Raw genomic sequence first — 22,233 nt, 5'->3', positions numbered from 1 at the left:
GGTTCCTTTGTGGAATCTTAATTTAGTCTGGATTTTTGGCAGGTCCTTCCTTTCAACTGCTGCACAGTCTTTCCTTGCAGTTATTAATTAACTGAACTGCAGGCATTGTCGTGCAGGGGCGGAACATTTGCGTACTGTTCCATATTTCTTGCCCAAGGTAGTATCGGAGTTTCATTTGAATCAGTCCATTTCGTTGCCATCCTTAGGTAAACTCAGAAGTAGAAGAATATCGTCTTCTCTGTCATTTGAATGTCGAGAATTTTAGTGCGGTATCTGGAAGTCTCAGAGCTGGTCCGAAAGACGGTCCGCCTGTTTGTCCTTCATGGCAGAAGGAAGCAGGATGAACCAGCTTCACGGGCTACCATAGCTCATTGGATTAAGGAGCTGGTCATGGGAGCCTATGGCTGGAAGCCATTAACTTCTCAGACTAGAGCCCATTCCACTAGGGCTCAGGCAGTCTCATGGGTGGAAGTTAGTCTGCTGTCTCCCATTGATATCTGCCAAGTGGCGATGTAGTCCTCTTTGCACACTTTCTTCAGGTTCTATCGCCTGGACGTACAGGTGCCAAGAGGATTTAACCTTTGCAAGGGCGGTGTTAACTGGACCGCGGGCAGACTCCTGCCCTGATCAGGAGTAGCTTTTGTACATCTCATTGGTCCTGAGTCTATCTGGCTTCAAGCTAGGAAATGGAGAAATCACTTACCTGATAATTTTGTTTTCCTTAGTGTAAACAGATGGACTTAAAATCCCGCCCTCAGCTGCCCAGCAACTGCGCCACGGGCCTTCCTGTGGAGTGGGCCAGTCCCTAGATTGAGGTACCTATATTCTTACTGAAGTTCAGTGTTTATGGTTGGTTGAGTTCAGTTATGGTTATCTGTTTTTAATCATATTTTTAATCTTATTTTTAACCTTAGTTTTAATCAAGTCCTTTCACTAGTATGACCACAGTAGCTTTTGAAGAGAATACTGGAGAGCTGAGGTCCCTGCAGGGGTTTATGAACTGTGACATGAGCTTTGCAACCTGACTCCATCTCCTTCTGCTGGCAGGGGAGCATAACCCATTGGTCCTAAGTCCATCTGTCTACACTAAAGAAAACAAAATTATTAGGTAATTAATTTCTCCCATGCAAATCGGTTATTTACTCTTTCAAAAAATGCAAAGATTAGGGGGCACTCAATGACGTTAATAAACAGCACATTCAAAATAAATTGGAGAAAATTCTTTTCCACTCAAACACAATAAAGCTCTGGAATGCATTACGAGAGGATGTGGCTAAGGCATTTAGCATAGCTGTGTGTTTAAAAATGGTTTTCACAAGGTTCCGGAGAAGTCAATAAACTGTTGTTAACCAAGCAGACTTATGAAATAGCTATTACTTGTCACTGCATGATAGCAGCATGGGATCTCTTTACTGTTTGCGATCTTGCCATGTAGTTTGACCTGGATTGGCCACTGTTGGAAACTAGGCTCTATGGACCATTGGTCTGACCCAGTATGGCAAATTCTTATGTTCTTATTGCTACCTTATATTGTCTGCTTCAGCTGGTGGGAGTGGTTCTGGTGCCAAGAGAGGGGACCAGAAAGATATTTATTTATTTATTTAGATGTTTTATGTACTGTCGTTCCAAAAGAAGATCACAGCGGTTTACAAAATCAGCATTCATATTTTTGGACAACATTCATATTCTAGGTCAACACAATAGCAGATACATTTCTAGGTTAGCACATCAGCTTCAGCTGCAAGTTAGCTAGGGGGCTATGATCGTGGCTAGTAATCCATAAATTCTATTTCATTATCCTTCACGTATTAATCAGTAAGTTGTCATGTTCCACTTTACATCGTTAAATACTTATTGCTCATTCTACTAACATTATCTATCTATGGTTTTAACAGTGAAGTTATCAGCATATTGGTATTTTACGTTAGATCATGTGCATTTCTAAAGAGCCATGTTTTCAGTTCACATTTGAAACTCTTTCTTTCTGTTATCTGGTGTAATGACTCTGGTAAAGAGTTCCACAACTTGAGGCCCACTATAGAAAACATTCGGTCTCTTACTTGTGTTAAATGTGTAGGCACATTTAGAAGTCCTTTGTTTTGTGATCTTTGGACTCTCTGCGATATGTAGGGTTGCAGTGTCACTCTTTTTAAGCATGGGCTAATGCTGCTGACACTAAAATTAGAGTTTATACTTATAATGTATTCTGGATTGAATAGGAAGCCAGTGCAGGGCTGTCAGCGAGGGGGTGAAATGGTCAAATTTCCTTGTCCCTAGTAAGAGTCTACTGAGGCATTTTGTAATACCTGTAGTGGTTTTAATAGTCCTGAAGGTAGGCTTAGGAATAGGAAGTTGCAGTAATCTAAGTTTGAAAATATTAGTTTTTATAAAACAGTCCTGTATTGTTAGTAATGGGTTCAGCCGTTGTAATATTTTCAGCTTGGTATATCCACTTTTGATTAACTTGCTTATATGCTTTTTCATTGTGAAGTTCTCATCGGTCTGTATTCCTAGGTCCCATAATTGATCTGAAGGTGTAATGTTAAAATCTCCTAGGTCTAGGGTTGGTGGTTTGATTATCGAGGAATTTCTCCTTAACCACACAGTTACAATTTTTTTTAGTGTTAGTTTCAGCATAGATAGCTTTTGTTGTATTGCCTTCATGTATGTTGACAGAGTTGATGCAGTTTTTTCGATTGATTTGTTGAATGGGATTTAGAATTGTATGTCGTCTGCATATAGGAAGAAGTTGATTCCTAGTTCCACTAGCAGTATACATAGAGGCAGCATGTAAATGTTGAAAAGAGTATCTGAGAGTGCTGAACCCTGGGGGAACACCTGTATTGATTGGGAAGGTGCCGGATATGTGATTGTACAATTTTGACTTGAAATGACCTGTCAGGAAGGAAGAGAACTATTTGATAACATTTCCATCTATTCCAATTTTTCTCAACTGATGGCATAGCAGGGAATGGTCTACGGTGTCAAAGGCTGCTGTTAGATCAATTAGTACCAGGATATAGGAATCATTGTTGTCAAACCGCTGTAGTATAGGGTTGGGTAAGGAAATGAGTAGTGTTTCTTTTGAGCAATATTTTCTGAATCTGAATTGGTTTGGGTATAGAATATTATTGTCTTCAAGGTGGCTTTCTAAGTGGGATAACACTGCTTTTTCTAGTACTTTAGCGTGAATGGTAGGTTGGATATTGGTGGGTAGTTGTCCCAATCATCAATTCTGCCAGTTTTATTTTTCAGGATTGGTTTAATCACAGCTTGTTTTGCTCCAGAGGGGACCAATATTTCTAATATTGAATGGTTGATTATGGTTGTGATTGTTGGAGTGATTATGCTGTTTACTGTTTTCAGGAAACTTGCAGGGATTGGGTCCAGTGGATGGATAGTAAATTTAATTTTTGTAATTATTTGGTTAATTTCAAGTTTAGATAATGTATCGAATGTGTTCCATTTAGTTTTCCCCTTTTATTCTTCATGTTCTTTTGTTGGTAAACAGGTGGAGTTTTGTGTTTTTAATCTATTGATTTTATCTAACAGACATGGCATGTTCATTGCAGGAATTCTTTGAAAAGTCAAAGCTATTCGAGATGGCGGAGGATGGGGCTTTAAGATTTTAACTGTTTCGAAGAGTAATTGATTTGTTCATAGTATTTAGTTAATAGTATTTAGTTAATAGGGATTTGTATTTTTCTAGAGATTCTGTAGATTGGCATTTCAGCCGTTGCTTTTCAGATTTTCTCAGTGTCTGTTTTAGTGTCTCTCAGCTCTTCATTATACCAAGGTTTCTTTTGTTTAGAGGTATTGCATTCTTTTTGCAACATTTTGCTCTGGATTGGGCATAGAGTGTCGACTATTTCATTGATAATTTTATCCCAGGAGTCAAAAGCTGAGGAGGCATTATCATGATTAAAGTTAATTATCTTATTTTTAATAGTTTCTTCAAGTATTTTCTGTTTTGTCTTTTTTCTGTATGTGAAAGATTGATTATTATGAGTTTGTTTGCTGTGTGTTGAGGAGGGCTTTTTCTGCTTTTATTAGTTAGTGGTCATTCCAGGGCAATATTTTGTCAGATGTGTTGATTATACATTTATTGTGATTGGGGAATATTAGCTCAAGGATGTGTCCTACTTTGAGTGGGGTTGGTTATAAATTGTGACCAACCCATTGCTTCCATAGGATCTAGAAAGACTTCACATGCTGTAGTTTTAGGTATGCTGTCTAAATGTAGGTTAAAGTCCCCCAGTAATAGAGTGGATTCAGGTGATGGAAATGCTTTAGTGAAAATTTCAATTAGAGGTAAGCAGTCTTTTTGTAGTGTTCCAGGTGAGCAGTAGACCATATCTATATTTAGTTGTAGTGATTTAAGTATTGCTACCTTGTAGGGAGGTTTAGTCTCAACTTTGTAGGGTTTACTTTTTTTTTTTTTTTTTTTTTTACTGATTATTAATAGGCCCCCACCTTTATGTTTGTGTCTGGGGAAGTGAAAGATATCATAGTTGGAGTGATCAATTTGATTTACGAGAACATTATCTTTGTCTTTCAGCCATGTTTTGGTAATGCAGAAGAAAGCATGATTTAGTTTCTCTAGGAGATAATTTTTCAGGGGGATTTTCTTTAACAGTGATTGAACGTTTAGTAGTAGAGTAAACATTAAGCAGGAAGAGAATACCGGAGAGTTGTTACTTATCTTGGGGTAGATCATCTTTGTGCTCTTTCTTTGTGATTTGAGGTTCTCCGAAGTTTTCCATATATTCCTTGTTCTGTGATGGTTTCAATGAGGTTGGACTGCTCTATTATAAAAGCTGCTTGGTAAGGGTAATTTTTAAATATTTACTTCAGGCTTCTCTTCAGGTGAGCACAAAGGGGCAAGCTCCTTTGTTGTTCTCCTTTCAGTGTGCGCCTTTCGGTGCCGCGGATTTGAAGATGTTGGGCAGGCTATGGAGTGGAGTGGTCACGTCGGCGCCGGGAGAGAGGTCTCACCTCCTTCCGTGGGGGGGCGGGTGCTCCCTGCTAGTCCTTTGCATTGCTCCTAGTGCCAGCCTCTGTCTCGGTGGTTGGGCCAGGCAGTCCCTGCTTCCCAATGGCTCCCAGCCTCTCTCCCCAGCAGCTCTCTGTCGATGCCTTCGGCGATGCTGCCATGGGTTTGTAGGTGTTTGTGGGTGTGGGGCGGAGTGGTCACATTGGAACCGGGAGAGTGGTCTCACCTCCTCCTTCCGTTACCTCCTTGGGAACTACAAAACAGATATTGCATCTGTTTTTCAGTTCTAAGGAGGGCACTTTCTGCCCTATTCTGGATCTCAAGCAAGTCAACAGAGCTCGTCAGGTTCCCCATTTCTTCACGAAACCATCTAGTTAATGATAGTGGTGGTGAGCCAAGGAAAGTTTCTTACATCCCTTGATATCACAGAGACATATTTGCACATTTCCATCTGGCTAGATCAGGTGTGGGCAAATATTTTTGTGCTGGGACCTTTCTACAAGTTCTTGTCTGCAGTGGTCCAGGAGAGGGATCCCTATTGGAGTTTTTTGAGCAGGGGTGGTTAGTCTCTATGGAATTTTTGAGTGAGAGTGGGGACAACTTGGAGAAACATTAAATGCAGAATGCAAGTGAGTGCATGTGAAGTGTGTGTGACTGCCCGGGAACAAGTGAGAGGTGATATGTGTGAGTTAATTGGTAGTGTATCTGTTACACAATGAATGGGCAGAGGGTGTCTCAGGGACAGAGTAAAATGTGTATATATGAGCAGGTGGCCAGGGGTTGCATGAGTGACTGTGAGTATGCATGGGTGTGAGAGTATGTGCATGGAGTGACAAATATCTTCTACCTTTATGCAGGGCTAGTTCCCCTCCCCCATACACACCTACTTTCCCCATCCCTCTGTGCTCAAAATCCTCCTCTTTCTTCAAACACTTATCTCCCCCCTTTCCCTTCTCTCTTGTCTCACAGTATTACCATCTCTTTTTTCCTCTCCCAGTAAGGTAATCTCCAGACTGGGCCAGGTTAAAAAAAAAAATCCTTAGCTTGGTCCAGCCTGATGATTAACTTGTTGGGTCTGTCTCACCCCATTCCTTTAGTTCTTGCAGCACCTGTACACCATGGTGTGCAGTTATTTGCAGTCTGCCCCTGACCCCTTAAACACCAGGATTGGGAAGAGAGTAGACTTCAAGCCACAATCAGTTTTCTCTTTGCAACCCTCTCACCTCTCTCTCAGCATTTCAGTTTACCTTCTTAACCAAGGTGGGAGAGAAGAAGTCAGCAGCAGCTGAAGGCTTAAAATAAAGCTGCTGTTTCTGCATGTTGCAGCTGTTAAGCACGAGGTGGCTGCTGCTGCCTCTGATTGGCTAGAGAAAGGGCCCAATTTGAATAATAACATAGTCTTCACACTCTGCACTGAAGCTCTGATAATTTCCTTGACCGTATGCCTGGCCCCATCATGGAAGGCCTGACTTTACACTTCTAAGTGCGTCAAGAGTGATTAGGACTTTCAGGATAGCATTGGGCACTTGGATAGCAGATGAGCAGCAGCAGACTGCATATGATACAATTTTGGCAGAAATAAGTGGGTCAGAAGAAAATGTTGATTGGCTAGATTTGGTCCATGGGCTTAGTAGCCCAGCTTTGGATTAGATCATCAAAGATTTTGTAGGTTTGCGGTTCTAGGACGCCATTTTCAGTTTCAAACACCAGGGATGTTTTCCGAGGTAATGATGGTGGTGGCCGATATGCTGCACAAGGAAGGTATTTTAGTCGATCCATTTAAAAAATTGGCAGATCCAAGGAGAGCCTGATATCTATCGACTGAGTACCTCATCTGTTGCAGGACCTCAGCTGGGCGATAAATTTTGCCAAGAGCAAGTTGGTGCCAACTCAGTCCTTGTAATATTGGGGGAGGGGGGGGAGACCCTATTAGACCCTCTAAAGGGAAGGTTTTCGTGACATCAGAAATGATTACCAAGCTCACCTTTCAAGTCTGGAGTATGTTGACAGTAAGCTCTTCTGGAGTCTGGGATTATTTACACTTACTGAGGTCCATGGCAGCAGTGAACTTGGAGATGGTCCCCTGGATGTGAGCGCATATGTGGCCATTGCAAAGGTTTCTTCTGTCTCATTGGAGGGCTCAGTTGCAAGAGTACAAGAGGAGGCTTCCCCTACAGGAAGAGGTCAGAACCAACCTGGGTTGGTGGTTTTTTGGTCAAAGCCTGTCGAAAGGAATAGATTTGGATTCTTCCATTTGAAGAATAGTTATGTCAGATGCCAGTCTGCATATGGGAGAACATTGTTGGGAGTAGTGTAGGGTAAAAAGCTAGTGACCCTAAACAAAGATGTACATACTTGAACTTGGGCCTGCAGCCATGCACACAGTGTAAATCAAAGTGCAGGCCTAAGTTACACAAAAATGGAGTTTCTAGCTGAGTAATGATCTTGGCAACTTCATATGGAACTGCGAATCACACAGAGGAAAAGAAACTACAATTGTTCTTCCCTATCAGACATATTTCTGCACCTTACAGAGTGCTAGAACACTGAGAACATAAGAACTGTGAGCATATCCTTGGTGAAAACTTTGTATCTAGCCATGAAATCAGCTATGAAATGGGATTTGTTCAGCAAAATGTCTGCTGATAAACTTCTTTACTCGCAGTGAGAATATTCATATGCATCTGGACTCAGATGACATCATTTGTATCCCACCAATCCTGTCTCTATAGATGGTGGTGACTTCCATTCGAGATTACTATTTGATAATATGGAACTGAATATGCAATGAGGTTCTGAATAGAGAAAAGGACTCTAAACTATACAGACTGTAGATTTTCTTCCCCAAAACGTTGACTGTTACAGTTCACTGTACCTGTGAACCAGCAAGTCTAATACTGAGTTCCATGTTTAGCCTAGCCTGATCCTTTAATGTTGGAGTGAGTGTCTTGCTAACTTATTCCCTGAAAGAACTTTGGCAAGTCAAGCACATCTTTACCCTGTTCCTGCGAGCATACCTCACAGAGACGCCTGTCAGACCTCTGAGTTCTATTTTCCTGTCATTCACTGGCTAGGTTGCTGGTTCCCGAACTGTGCTTCTAAGCAAGAGAGTGATCCTCCAAAAGCTAAGGGTGAGATAAAACAGGCTTAATTACCTTTCAGCTGGGTTAATTTGGCATTGTGAATCTGTCAAGTGAAAGTTAACTTGGTCATAACTCATGAATCATTCTCATTTTCATTAGTGTTTTGCTCTGTAAACTTTAGAAACTTAAAACAAAAGAGAGAAAATACATGCACTGTACTAAACCCTTGTATACTTGTGCTGCTACAATAAAACTGATTATCTCCCAAAAAGTGTAAGCAACTGCTCCCTTAAAACTATTGAATTTATATCATAAGATTATTAGTTAAATCTTTTAATTTCCTTTAGCCATCTTTCAAACAGTAGGGGCAGCCCAGGGTTGCTAGAACATGACAGAAGTGAGGTGATCCCTCAGTTGGCTAGGGACAAGGGCCATAAGGAGAGCTTTACAGGAATTCTTGGCAATAATCAACGGAGAACCAGTGAGTGTGTTTTCAGACAGTGCCACTGCAGTGTAGTGTGTGTGAACTGTCAAGGGGGCTTCAGGAATCTCCTAGTGGCCTCAGAAGTGAGTGACTTGTTCAGGTGGGTAGAAAGACATTTGCAAGGGCTTTCAACAGCTCACATGGTGGGTGTAGAAAATGTACAGGCAAATTGAGTTTACATACGCTAGATCCAGAAGAGTGGAGGCTAGCAGATTGGGCGCTCTTACTTGTCATGCACAGGTGGAGAAAACCCATTGATGGATCTCCTAGCTACTCAGAGGAATGTCAGTCTCACTGTTCTTCTGTTGAAGCAGGGACTTGGGTTCTGAAAATTTAGATGCTGTGTGCTGACTGTGGTCCTTTAAACTCTTTTGTGTTTTTCAACTGATGGTAGGAAAAATTATTCAGGGAGTAGTGGCTCATTGAGGACAAATAATCTTGGTCACTCCACACTGCCCAGATGACCTTCATATGCCAATCTGGTGAGGGCCTGCCAACTTTTAAGAAGGACCTGCCAACCTTTAAGAAGGTAGATTTGCTGGTAAGGTATAGGGAGCTTCATCTCCTGGATATGCTCACAATTCTGCTTAGATGCTTAAGGATGATGAACAACTTCAGGAAGTCAGGTCACTTGTACACATTCTTTTAAATGGACCAAGGGGAGAGGTGAAGCTGCCTCAAAAGCCATAACAGCTGGGTGGCTCAGGGACGCAATAGGTTTGGCTTACATTTCCAAACACTTTATACCTAAAGAACTCGCAGCGTACTCTAACAGGGCACAAGTGGCTTGCTGGACATAGTATTTGGTTCCACCAGAAGAGATCTGCAAAGCAGTAACATGGGCTTTCGTATATTCTTTTTCCAGTTACTACTAGTTTAGATGTACAGGGATGAGATGCAGCCTCCTTTGGGGTAGATGTCTTGAGAGCAGGCATTGCAGGCTCCCTTCCAGTTTAAGAATTGCTTGGGTACATCCCATGTGTCTGGACTGGTCTGGTGGGACGATAAAGAAGGACAAATTTGATTCTTAATTGCTAATTTCTTTCCATGAGTCCTGTCTGCCTGTCCAGGAACCCACACTATCTATCCTTCAGCCTGCTTATTGGAAAGAGTTGTTCTGACAGTTTGCTTTGAAATAATAAAGTTTGAGTTCTTTCATGGTTTTCATTAAAATCCTTCAATTGAAGTGTGCACAAGATTAATCAGGGCCCATTTTTATCCCTTGCTCAGGTTGGTTTGTTTGTTTTTTTGGGGGGAGGGTGGGGGAGAGGAAATATCGATTTTTTTTTTCTTTGATACAGAAATACTGAAGGGCTGCAGGTGGCACGTATCTTATATTGGGTGAGTTCAGCAAACTAGTTACTCTATCTTCATTTCCTAGTAAGGGAGCAAGACCCATTTATTTGGACTGGTCTGGTAGATAAGCAAGAGATAATTTTAGAAATGCAGTGAAATTCGGAAAATCCAGTATTCACTTCAGAGCTAGTGCACAAACTAAAGTTCAAAAGTTCTTAGTTTTGTAAGAGGAATGGCTAGGAGTCCATCATTAAGTTCTGATAAGCCACCTTATAAATTCATAATACCTATCAATGTAGTATCCTGTAGTAGTGCATCAGTGAGTCTAACATTTCAGTGAATTGAGTGTCTTAGGCAAATTAAGGATTTGAGCTTTCTGCCAAAAGATAGGTTATTACAAAATAAACTTATTTTAAATCTGTGATAACATTTTCTGTAAACTTTTGTGTGATAAAGTACAGAGGTAGAACAAAGCAATAGGTTCCAATAATGTGTTAAAAATATATATTTTTATTCATCCTAGGTCTCTGTACAGCTGGTCCATGTCTCTGCCCTGCAATGTAGTTTTGAAGAAAGCTGTTGATAGTTTGCTTTGTTCCATGTGTCACATCCACCCATCTTACTTCTCTCTACTCATGGGCTGGATGGGCATCACCCCTCCCCCAATACAGAGTCAACACAGACTGTCTATGACAGATGACAGGAAAAAGCAGGACCTCAGTTCATCTCTAACTGATGACTCAAAAAATGCCCAAGCACCTCTTGCACTAACGGAGTCTCATCTGGCCACTTTAGCTGCCTCATCTCAGTCTCCAGAAGCGATCAAACAATTATTAGACTCAGGGTTGCCTTCCTTGCTTGTAAGGAGTTTGGTTAGCTTTTGTTTCAACAACATTTCCAGTTCTGATTGTGCTGCCCCATTAGCAGATGTTACCCAGGACCGACTTAGGAGGCACTATGTGCCACAGCACTTTAATAAAATGCCCATCACAGCAGAGCTGATTGCACCCATCCTCAGGTTCCTGACAGAAGTTGGCAATAGCCACATCATGAAGGACTGGTTGGGTGGTTCTGAGGTGAATCTTTTGTGGACAGCACTCCTGTTCTTGTTATGCCACTCCAGTGCCACTGCTGGAACACACAGTACTGGAATACAACCGCCTACTGCTAGATCCACTTCACTTTCTTCAGCTACAGGATCAGGACTCAGCACTCAGCAAAGAACAGCTGTTGAAAATGCGACTGTGGCATTTTTCTTGCAGTGCATCTCTTGCCACCCGAATAACCAGAGGCTAATGGCACAGGTATGGTAGAAAAGAGAAAATTTATATTTTACTGCCTTTGTTCTCTATTTTTTTCCTTAATAGTCAGAAGGTTGACACTATTGATATGATGGATATCAATTTCTATATTTGTAATTTATTTTATTTATTTCTTCACATTTATGTATCACCTTTTCTCCTTGAGATGTCATGGCAATTTACAATAAAACAAAAAACGTTTCAGAACACCACAATATCAATGTTATGACACCCTTGAAAAATAGAGATAGGTATTCAAAATGTTTGACTGGATAACTTTGGGAGCTACTTGGTCAAATATTTGTATTTAAAAATGCCCCCCCCCCCCCCACCCCCAGCTCAGATATCTGGATATCGCTAGTCAGGTGAAGGTTAAATTTATCCAGTATATTCAGTGGCACTTTTATCTGGATAAGTGCAGTTAAATATCCGGGTACAGTTAACTGGATAAAATGGTCCTAACTTTCATTCTTGCCATGCCATTAAGTAGAAGGCTCTACCTTTGTAAATACCATGCTTGCATCTTTGTCCATTCATTTGAGTATTTGTGTGTATCTTTAGGGCTTAATTCATTCTTGAGGTGCTCTCCAATTTTAAAACAGCTGAGGTGCAGTTGTGGAATATGTTGCTCTTAGTTTTAAACCAGTATTTGCTTATGAATATATACAAATATCTGGTCATCTGTAACCTATCATTCAAATCTGCCTCTGTACCTGAGGAGTGGAGGGTTGCAAATGCATCACTAATTTTCAAAAAGGCTCAGGGATGTCCTGAGCAACTATAGACTGATGAGCTTGAATAATGTGCTTGATAAAATTGTGGAAGAAACAAAATTACTGGTCATATGGACAAATATGGCTTAATTGGAAAGAACCAGCATGGATTTAGGAAAGGTAAGCTGTGCCTTATTAACGTATTAGAATTCTTTGAAGGTGTAAAGCATGTGGATAAATGAGAGCAGAATGATAGAATATTTGGATTTCCAGAAGGCATTTGATAAAGTTCCTCATAAGAGACTCCTCAGTACACTAAAAAGAAAAAAGTCCCACTGTTGCTCCTTGTGACCTTGGGCAAGTCACTTTACCCTCTGTTGCCTCGGGTACAGACTTAAGGGTAGATTTTAAAACGTGCTTGCGTCCATGTGTGCACGCGCCGATTTTACAACATATGCGCACTGGCGCACACTTGTTATAAAATCTGTGGGCTGCGTGCACATACGAGCCGGATTTTATAAACCGCGCGCATAAGGGGGGGTGCATACAGAATCGCACAGTGACGAGATCAGGGCTTTCCCAGTACCCTCCCACTCCGCTCCAATTTGTTTACCTTTTGTTTAGCAAGTTAATTCAGGGCCCAACCTGAAGTAAATTGCGCGTGTGGCTCCGGAACAGTGAAGAATGGTGCTGCCCCGCTGTGCCCCCACTCTGCCCCCTTTTGAGGCTCTTGCACTTACACGCGTTCCAGGGTTTACGCACGTGGCCGGGCCCGTTTGAAAATTGGCCCAGCGCACTTACGGCCTGGCCACGCGCATAAACCCCGGGATATATGTGCGCCGCAATTTTAAAATCTGGCCTTTAGATTGTAAGCCTCTGGGGACAGAGAAATACCCTCAGTACCTGAATGTAATTCGCTTTGAGACTTAATGGTCAGTTTTCCCAGTGGAGAAAAGTGAATAGTGGAGTGCTCCAGGGATCTGTTCTGGGATCAGTGATAATCAACTTATTAATTAATGGCAGTAATGAGTGAAGTGATCAAATTTGCAAATGATAGAAAAATATTAAAGATAGTTAAAACACAGGCAGATTGTGAGGAAATATAAAAGGATCTTGTAAGTGTGGTCTGGGCATCTAAATGGGAGATGAAATTTAATGTGGACAAGTGCAAGGGGATGCACATTGGGGGGGGGGGGGGGGGGAAACCCTTAATTTTAGATATGTGATCATAGGTTCTACATTAGGCGTAACCACCCAGGAAAAGGGTCTGAAAGTTGTGGATAGTATGTTGAAATCCTCAGTTCAGTGTGCAGCAGTAGCCAAAAAACAAACAAAATGCTCAGAAAGGAATTGGAGAATAAAACAGAGAACATTATAATTAAGACTTCTGATTTTCCCTTAAAACTGAGAACTCCCAATAAAACACCCTTAATGGGTAAATTGGATTTTTTTGGTTTTAACCAAAAAGCAAAATGAAAATAGGGCTATGAAGTGCTCTGATGATGTCATCCGGCTACTGAAAGCAGCGGTTGGATGTCATCGAAATGATGTGAGGAGCCCAGCAAGGTATAAGGAAGAAAAAAAAAAAGGTGCTGTGGGAGCAGCAGACCAGTTGCAAGCCCAAGGTCTGCTGGCCAAAGAAAGAGAACCAAAGGCATGAGCAGGGATGCTGGAGTGAAAAGGGGTCTGGAGTGCAATCAGGAGGGCAGGCGTGAAAGGGGGATTGGAGTGCAACATGGAGGCAAATCCACCAACCTTGAAGCCACCCCCTACTCTCCATCCCCCAGCCATACACCCCCTGCCCACCTACCATCATATGTCATCCCCTTCCAGTAAGTCACATTCTACCAAACCATGCCCTTATTTTCCTTCATCCAGTCACATACACAGCCTGCCACCTCATCCCCCTGTACCCCTACACCACCTCACAGCCACATATGAGGGTAGATAGGAAACAGCTATTTCTCCCAGTACAAGCAGGATGGTAACAGATATTTCTCCCAGTACAAGCCGGATGGTAGTCCTCACATATGGGTGACATCATCAGGATGGAGCCCAATCACGGAACACTTTTGTGAAAGTTTCTAGAACTTTGACTGGCACACTGAGCATGCCCAGCATGCTACTATTCCTGCATCCAGCAGGGGTCCCCCTTCAGTCTCTTTTTTTTTTTTTCTGCGCAGCAGTTGCCTCGCGATTCTCAGGAGCTCTGTGAGAATTCCTCACAATTTTTCCTCACAGAACTTTTCTTAAAATTTCAAAACTTTTTCCCCCGTCCCGGGGTCCCCCATCGACCACTGACCTCCACTGATGCCGGTAAGTTTTTACCTCGTTCTTTGCGGTTGGTTCCCGGAGGTGCTTCCATCGGTACCCGACGACCACCGACTGCGTGCCACCTTCCTTTTTGAAAAATGGCGACTGGTTTTCGAAAGTGCCCCAAGTGTCCGAGGACTATGTCCATTACGGACCCTCATGACACTTGTGTCTTATGCTTAGGGCCCTTCCACGACGTCCAACGGTGCACTTGCTGTGCCCAGATGACTACAAAAGGCCGCTGGGCCTGCTTAGATAAGATAGAACACCTATTGAAATTGAAGCATGTGTCTCGGTCCACTCCGGCCAAGAGTACACCAGGTCGAAAACCTTTGTCTTCATCGACTCTGTCACCATTGACGTCTCAACTGCATCGAGAAACCGGTGACCGGCCGTCACTGGCATCTTCACGCTCGAAGGCATTGACATCTTCATCCTCTGTGCTGGAGAAGGACTGGACCGAGCATCGGGAAAAGCACCGTGATCAACATCATGAGCTTTCTTCCGATGCCGCCAGCGACAAACCTTCGGCATTGACATCAACTGAGCCTCCGGCCAAGAAGTCCCGGAGAGAGGAGCCCCTATCCTCCTCTGGACCCGAGTCACCAAGGTGTTCGCACCTGTACTGGTGCCGGGAGCCGTGACTCTACAGATTCATGTGGACCCTCCGGCAACGCCTAATGAGCTTCCAACACCAGTCTTCTGGGAGGAATTGGTCCGGATGGTCCAAGAGGCAGTACTTCAGGTGCTTCAAGGATTTCAGTCACCACCGGTGCAGACTCCTATACAGACACCTAATCCAGTGCCTACCATGCTGGCTCCATTCCTCGAGTGATTGGATACCCTGATCGGTGCACTTCCATCGGTGTCTGTTCCTTCGATGCCATCGGCGCCTCCAAAGCCACCGACACCGATCTCGATTCCCTTGTCCTCAGACGAGAAACAACTTTTATGATGCCAGAGCCACTTCCAGGACCATCGGATTTACTACCACCCCGACGTCCATCAAAAATCCTGATGCCATCAGTGCCTTCGTCATCCTCAATGCCAGTTCCTCCTGTTTCAGTGCCTCCATCCTTCCCATCGGTGCCACCCCCAGATCCGGCTGGATTTAGACCTCTTCCTCCATCTGAAGGCCCGCAGGGTGGAGGAGATCCACCATGGGGGCCTGGGGTGATGATTCCTCTGCCACTCAGGTCTCCAAGAGCTTCTGTCAGAGTCTTCACCCCCAGAAGAGCTCCGCCGCTCCCCTCCTGATGACCTCACATTTGCCAGCTTCATTAAAGCAGTGTCTGAAACCATCCCTTTTAAACTGCAAACAGAGGAGAATGCCAGGCATAAAATGCTGGAGGTACTGCAGTTTGTTGATGCCCCCAAGGAAGTGATGGCAGTCCCAGTGCACGAAATGCTCCTCGACTTGTTACATCATACCTGGGAACTCTCTGGTACAGTTCCGCCAGTGAACGCCATGTACCTTGTTCAGTCAGCTTAAGGGTTTCAGAAAAGCCAGCTGCCCCACCACTCTGTGGTTGTTGAATTCGCCCAGAAGAAAGCCAAGCGATCCTAGCCTCATTATTCTGCCCCTCCAGGTAAAGAGCAGAAGTCCTTGGATGCCTTCGGCCGAAGAGTATTCCAGGGATCTATGCTTATGGCATGTAGAGCAGCCTACCAGCTATACATGACTCAATACTCGAGGAATCTTTGGAAACAAGTCCAAGACTTCTCAGAGACCCTACAGGAGGAATTTCAAGAGGGACTCACTGCGATCCTCCAAAAAGGACTTGATGCTGGAAAGTACGAAGTCGGGGCAGCATACAACATCTTTGAAACTGCCTCCAGAGTCTCAGCGGTGGGCATAAATGCTAGATGCTGGGCATGGCTCAAATCCTCTGACCTATGCCAGGAAGTCCAGGAAAGGTTGGCAGACCTTCCATGCACAGGGGACAATGTGCATGGAAGCGACAAAATTCCATGCACATGGCGACAAAATTCAGGAAACAGTGGCGCAACTCAAAGACCACCATGAGACCTTGCGCCAGCTGTCCACTTTTCCCTCGGACTTCTCATCTACTGCCAAGAGTTCATTTAGACGGGAACCTAGCAGGCTATCCTATAAGCCACGTAGGTATTACCCTCCTCCATCCCGTGCTCGACAGCCTAGACTCTCTCAAAGAGGTCAGCCTCGACAACACAGGGCCCCAAAAGCCTAAGCAGCTCTGCAGACTGGTCCAGCATTGGGGTTTTGACTCTATTCTAGAGAGCAGCAGTCAACCCCGCCTCCAACACCCATTCCTGTGGGAGGCCGCCTGTGCCATTTTACCAACACATTGCACACAATCACCACCGATCAATGGGTCCTTTCTGTGATTGCCCACGGTTACCATCTAAACTTTATTAACTACCACTGGATTCTCCACCAAGTCCGGCGAGGCTCTAACCGACTGTACTCCACTTCTCGAGGCAGAACTCTCGATCCTCCTGCGTTCCAATGCCGTGGAACCTGTTCCCCGAGAAAAAGGATCTACTCTCGATATTTTCTAATTCCAAAAAAGTCAGGAGGCATATGTCCTATCCTGGTCCTCCGTGCCCTAAACAAACATCTTTGCAAGGAAAAGTTCAGAATGATAACCTTGGGCACCATGCTCCCTCTCCTGCAAAGGGGAGATTGGCTCTGCTCTCTAGATCTTCAGGAGGCTTATGCCCTCATAGCCATATAACCTCCTCATCAGAAATACCTCTGGTTCATAGTAGGGTCACAGTCATTTCCAATACCGGGTGCTGCCGTTCGGCCTAGCGTCAGCACCCCGTGTATTTACGAAATGCCTAGCAGTTGTAGCAGCTTACTTGCGACAACACAGTATCCACGTCTATCCTTATCTAGACAATTGGCTACTCAGAGGTCCATCCAAGGAGGTAGTTCTTCACTCCCTCCATTTTACCATCAGCCTACTACAATCCTTGGGATTTCTCATAAACTATCCCAAGTCACATCTGACTCAGTCACACACCCCTCGTTCATCGGAGCAGATCTAAACACCATTCAAGCCAAAGCATTCCTCCCAAAGGACCGAGCACACACGTTGTCAACCTTAGCCAAAGCAGTACAGACTCGCTGAACCCCCACAGCTCGTCACCTGTTAACCTTGCTAGGTCACATGGCATCCACGGTTCAACTAGCCATGAGAGTGACACAGTGGACATTAAAGTCCCAGTGGTTCCAATTACATCAAGATCTATCCCACATTGTCCACGTCACCAACCAGCTCCAACTCTCACTAGCTTGGTGGATACAAGAGTCCAATCTTCAGATAGGACTACTTTTTCAATCTTCAGAACCTCAGATTACACTAACAGTTGCCTACAACTTGGGTTGGGGAGCCCATGTCAACAACCTGCCAACCTAGGGAATCTCGACCACAGCAGAAGCACAGCACTAGATAAATTTTCTGGAGCTCAGGGCAATACGATATGCTCTCTTCGCTTTTCAGGATTGCCTATCCAACAAGGTAATCCTAGTCCAAACAGACAACCAGGTAGTGATGTGGTACCTAAACAAACAAGGAGGCACAGGCTCTTACCTGCAATGCCAAGAGGAAGCGCAGATATGGGCCTGGGCTCTCTCCCATTCCATGCTAGTGAGAGCAATCTACCTGGCAGGCATGGACAATGTGATGGCGGACAACCTCAGCCGGGCCTTTCATCACACAAATGGTCCCTAAATCCCACTGTAGCAAACCAAATTTTCAACTAGTGGGCCTGCTTGCACATAGACCTCTTTGCATCAATCCACAACCACAAAGTGGACAATTTCTACTCTCTACACCACAGCCACAAGACACCACCACGAGATGTCTTTGCCCACTCATATGCCTTCTATGCCTACCCTCCACTTCCACTCATCAGCAAGACTCTCGTGAAGTTACGGCTGGACCAGGGCACAAATATCCTCATAGCCCCTCACTGGCCGCAACAGGTTTGGTTTCCCATCCTACGCGACCTCTCAATCCAGCAACCAATTCGCCTGGGCACAAATCCAACTCTAATAACGCAGAACAACGGGCTGTTGTATCATCCGAACCTCCACTCCCTGTCTCTGACAGCTTGGATGTTGAAAGGTTGACACTACAATCCATTAACCTTGCTGACAATGTGTCCCAGGTCCTTATAGCTTCACGAAAGCCTTCTACTAGGAAATCTTATTGTTCTAAATGGAAAAGATTTTTCTTGTGGTGCATGACAAAGTAAATAGATCCCTTTTCCTGCCCCACAACAAGGTTCTTGGACTATCTCTAGTACCTTTCGGAGTCTACAAACTTCCTCCATCTGAGTGTATGTCAGCACCGTAGCCACTTACCACAAAGGTATAGGAGATGCCCCGATCTTGGCGCAACCCCTTGTAGGGCGCTTTGAGAGGCTTGCTACAACTGAAGCCTCCACTGTGTCCTCCGTTTCCGGCATGGGACCTCAATGTGGTACTAGCACGGCTTATGTGACCTCCATTCGAGCCCCTGCACTCCTGCGAGCTACATTATCTCACTTGGAAAATGCTCTTTCTTCTTGCTTTAACATCAGCTCGCAGAGTCAGTGAGCTACAAGTGCTGGTAACATACCCACCTTACACAAAATTTCTCCACGATCGTGTGGTACTCCGCACTCACCCTAAACTTTTGTCAAAGGTAGTGTCTGATTTCCACTGAAATCAATCCATAATACTACCCACATTTTTTTTCTGAAACCCCCCTTGCATCCAGGTGAGTGGGCCTTGCATTCCTTGGACTGTAAACGTGCGCTCACCTTTTATTTGGACTGCACTGCAGCCCATAGGAAGTCCACCGAACTGTTTGTCTCCTTTGATAAAACCAAACTGAGAGTTCCGGTGGGCAAGCAGATCCTGTCCATCTGGCTGGTGGACTGTATTACCTTCTGCTACCATCAAGCAGGCCTTCCGCTACAGGGACGCGTGAAAGCGCATTCAGTAAGAGCCGTTTATTTATTTAAAATATTTTCTATACCATCATTAAATTAATTCACCATCACAACGGTTTACAAAAAGGCATAAATAAGGTTAAAAGTTGGTTGGTATAGATGGCATGGCAACGTCAGTAGCGCATCTCCATTCTGTACCTTTTGCTGACATCTGCAGAGCTGCCACATGGCGGTCTCTCCACATCTTTGCAGCTTATTATTGTTTCGACAAGGCTGGGAAGCAAGATTCCATCTTTGGTCAGTCTGTCCTGCATAATTTGTTTCCAGTTTAATAACCTAACTTCCTTCCTACGACCCACTGTGAAACTCGGGCTGCCCTCCTACCCAAAACCACCCCTGTTGTTGTGCCTGTTGCACATCGTTGGGTGCTTTTGGTTCATTTACTCAGGCATCCTATAGCTCGCTATTTACCCATATGCGAGGACTACCATCCTATTTGTCCTGGGAGAAAGCAGAGTTGCTTACCTGTATCAGGAGTTCTCCCAGGACAGCAGGATGGTAGTCCTCACAAAACCCGCTTGCCTCTTCAGAGTTGGGTTCACTTAGTTTTATTATTCTATTTTTCACTTGTACTTTTTGCTACAAACGAGACTGAAGGGGGGGACCCCTGCTGTATGCAGGATTAGTGGCATGCTGGGCATGCTCAGTATGCCAGTCAAAGTTCTAGGAACTTTATCAAAAGTGTTCTGTGATTGGGCTCCATCCTGATGATGTCACCCATATGTGAGGACTAACATCCTGCTGTCCTGGGAGAACACCTGTTACAGGTAAGCAACTGTGCTTTATCCTTTCAAATAACACTAGGACTAGGGGGCAGTCCTTTAAGCTAATAGGTAACAGATTTTTTAAAAATTGGGGAAATTATTTTTCCCTCTCAATGCACAATCAAGCTGTGGAATTTGTTGCCAAAATATGTGGTGAAGGCAACTAGCATAGCTGGGTTTAAAAAGGATTTGGACAATTTTCTGGGGGGGAAAAGTCCATAAATAGGGCATGAGCAGCAAGAAATTGGATCTTCTATTAGGGATTGGCCACTGTTGGAAACAGTGACCCAGCATGACACTTGTTATGTTGTATTCTTTACAAGGCAAACACACTTTAGATTTACTTCCCCGGTTTTATTTATGGAATGTTATTTACCATTTTTGTTTTACTTGGGGAATTTTGATTTTTTTGACACGTGTTGATCTTTTGTCATTTGAGAACCACTTTAATTATATACTGTGCATGTGGATCCTGAGTCCCACATGAGTTTGACACATACACAACTTTCTTGTATGAACAAATGTGCAGACAGCATTTTTGCTCTCACTACCAAATGCCAACCTCCTAAATATAATTTGTGAAATGGGTATTGAATCAAAACCTATGTATTAGGCTGGATTTGTGTAGAAGTTACTCTTTTATAGGTATTTGACCAGCAAAGAATGAGTTCCGCCTCAGCTGTTCCCTTTCCAGCTTTTGCTCACCATAAAGACCTTGTATCACCTGGGCACTTGTCCTGGAGAAATGGTAGCAAAAGGGGGAAGAAAATAATCAGACTTCCAGCCCTATCACAAAAATAAATTAATGGATGATTGGGATGTGTGAGTTAGCTCAGTGTGTTTGCTAAATATACCAAGCTGCAGTTTGATTGCTTATCCATAGACAAGCCTTCTGACTTGTACTATCCCTAATTCTCAGGTTCTGTGTGAGCTATTCCAGTCATCTCCTCAACGAGGAAACCTTCCCACATCAGGAAACATTTCAGGATTTATTAGAAGACTTTTCCTGCAGCTGATGCTTGAAGATGAAAAAGTCACAATGTTCCTTCAGTCACCATGTCCAGTAGGTATTTTCTTGTGGGCAGGGTTACTCAGAACCTTCAGGTTTCAGGGTAGAGTTATATTAATTTTACCACAATTTTGCTTGTTTTCTCATTGAGTTTTATTAGGACTTTGCAAATCAACTTCCTTTCCATTTCTATTTTTTACTTGCAATATAGAGTTAACTGTTCCTGGATTTGACAAATAGTAAAATACTAGCATTTCTCAGTGGAAAGATAAACTGAAAGAAAATGATACAGTGAATGTTATTATTTAGTCTTGTAAAGTATATACTATATACATTTTGTAGTATTGTAGAGAATCCAGGAATGGTTCTATAATGAGGTGGCAAAATTGCCCCCTGAAACCTTCCTGCCACAGCCGCCTCACCTTTCATTCAGGCCAACAGCTGCGCTGGCAGGAAAACCCACAGTGCTGGCAGTGTGGAGCAGTGACATGCTGGTGGGGTTTACACGCCTGCACCAGCAAAAGAAAGGCCCCGCAATGGCATAGAACTGTGACATGCTGGCGGGGTTCCCACTTCCCGCCAGTATAAGGAATGTCCTGGCAGCACGGAACTGTGAAGTGCTGGTGAGGTTCCCACTCCCTGCCAGCAAAAGGACTATCCAGCGGATGAAGAGGAGTCACTGCGGTGCTGTTGGTGTTTTCCCTGCAGCCGGCGGCAGAAGAGGCCATGCTGCGCAGCCAGAGAAAAGGTCCAAAATTAGTGTGTGAAAGAGACTGGCCATGTGAGAGTGAGTGTCTGTGTGTGAGAGAGACTTTGTGAGTGTGTGTTGTTGGGAAGGTTGGGTGTGTGAGTGTGTATGAAAGGTTGTGTGTGGGTGGGTGGATGCTGTTGTGTGCGCGTGTGAGAGTACCTCTGTATGTTGGTGTCTGAGAGAGAGTGCAAGCGTGCGTGTGTGTGAGAGACAGTTGCTGATTGTGTGTGTGTGAAAGGTTAAAGTTTGTGCTCCCTCCGCCAAATCTACTGCAATCTCAGAAGGACTGGAAATCTAAAGTTCCCAGGTATGCAGAGTGGGAGATTTTTTTTTATCCTTGTTTCAATTATTGGATGTGATGTGCCTGCTGTTTTGAAATATTTTGTTAGTGTTTGTTAATACTTTAAACAATTTTATGTGTTTTTAATTGGTTGCTGTTCTGTTAGCTGATTTCACATTCTTTTTATTGGTATGTTTAATGTTTTATATTTCTTGATTGTTTTCATTGTACACAGAGTGTAGCTTCTTGTCATTTCAAGT

The 22,233-nt window shown here is 43.8% G+C and overlaps 1 protein-coding gene across 5 annotated transcripts in view; it reads left to right on the top strand.

Annotated features, from left to right (window-relative positions):
* The window catches only part of BIRC6 (baculoviral IAP repeat containing 6), a 1,045,545-nt gene that overhangs the window by 557,167 nt on the left and 466,145 nt on the right, over positions 1-22,233 (top strand). For all 5 annotated transcript variants that reach the window (XM_029593898.1, XM_029593899.1, XM_029593901.1 and 2 more), the window contains exons 55-56: positions 10,380-11,160; positions 20,853-20,996. In XM_029593898.1, coding sequence (XP_029449758.1) covers positions 10,380-11,160; positions 20,853-20,996 — 925 coding nt within the window. The remainder of the gene's footprint in view (positions 1-10,379; positions 11,161-20,852; positions 20,997-22,233) is intronic.

Source organism: Rhinatrema bivittatum, chromosome 3, assembly GCF_901001135.1.
Source record: "Rhinatrema bivittatum chromosome 3, aRhiBiv1.1, whole genome shotgun sequence".
Classification (NCBI taxonomy): Eukaryota; Metazoa; Chordata; class Amphibia; order Gymnophiona; family Rhinatrematidae; genus Rhinatrema; species Rhinatrema bivittatum.
Note: the sequence above shows the minus strand (reverse complement) of the source record. Positions and strands in the feature narration are given on the sequence as shown.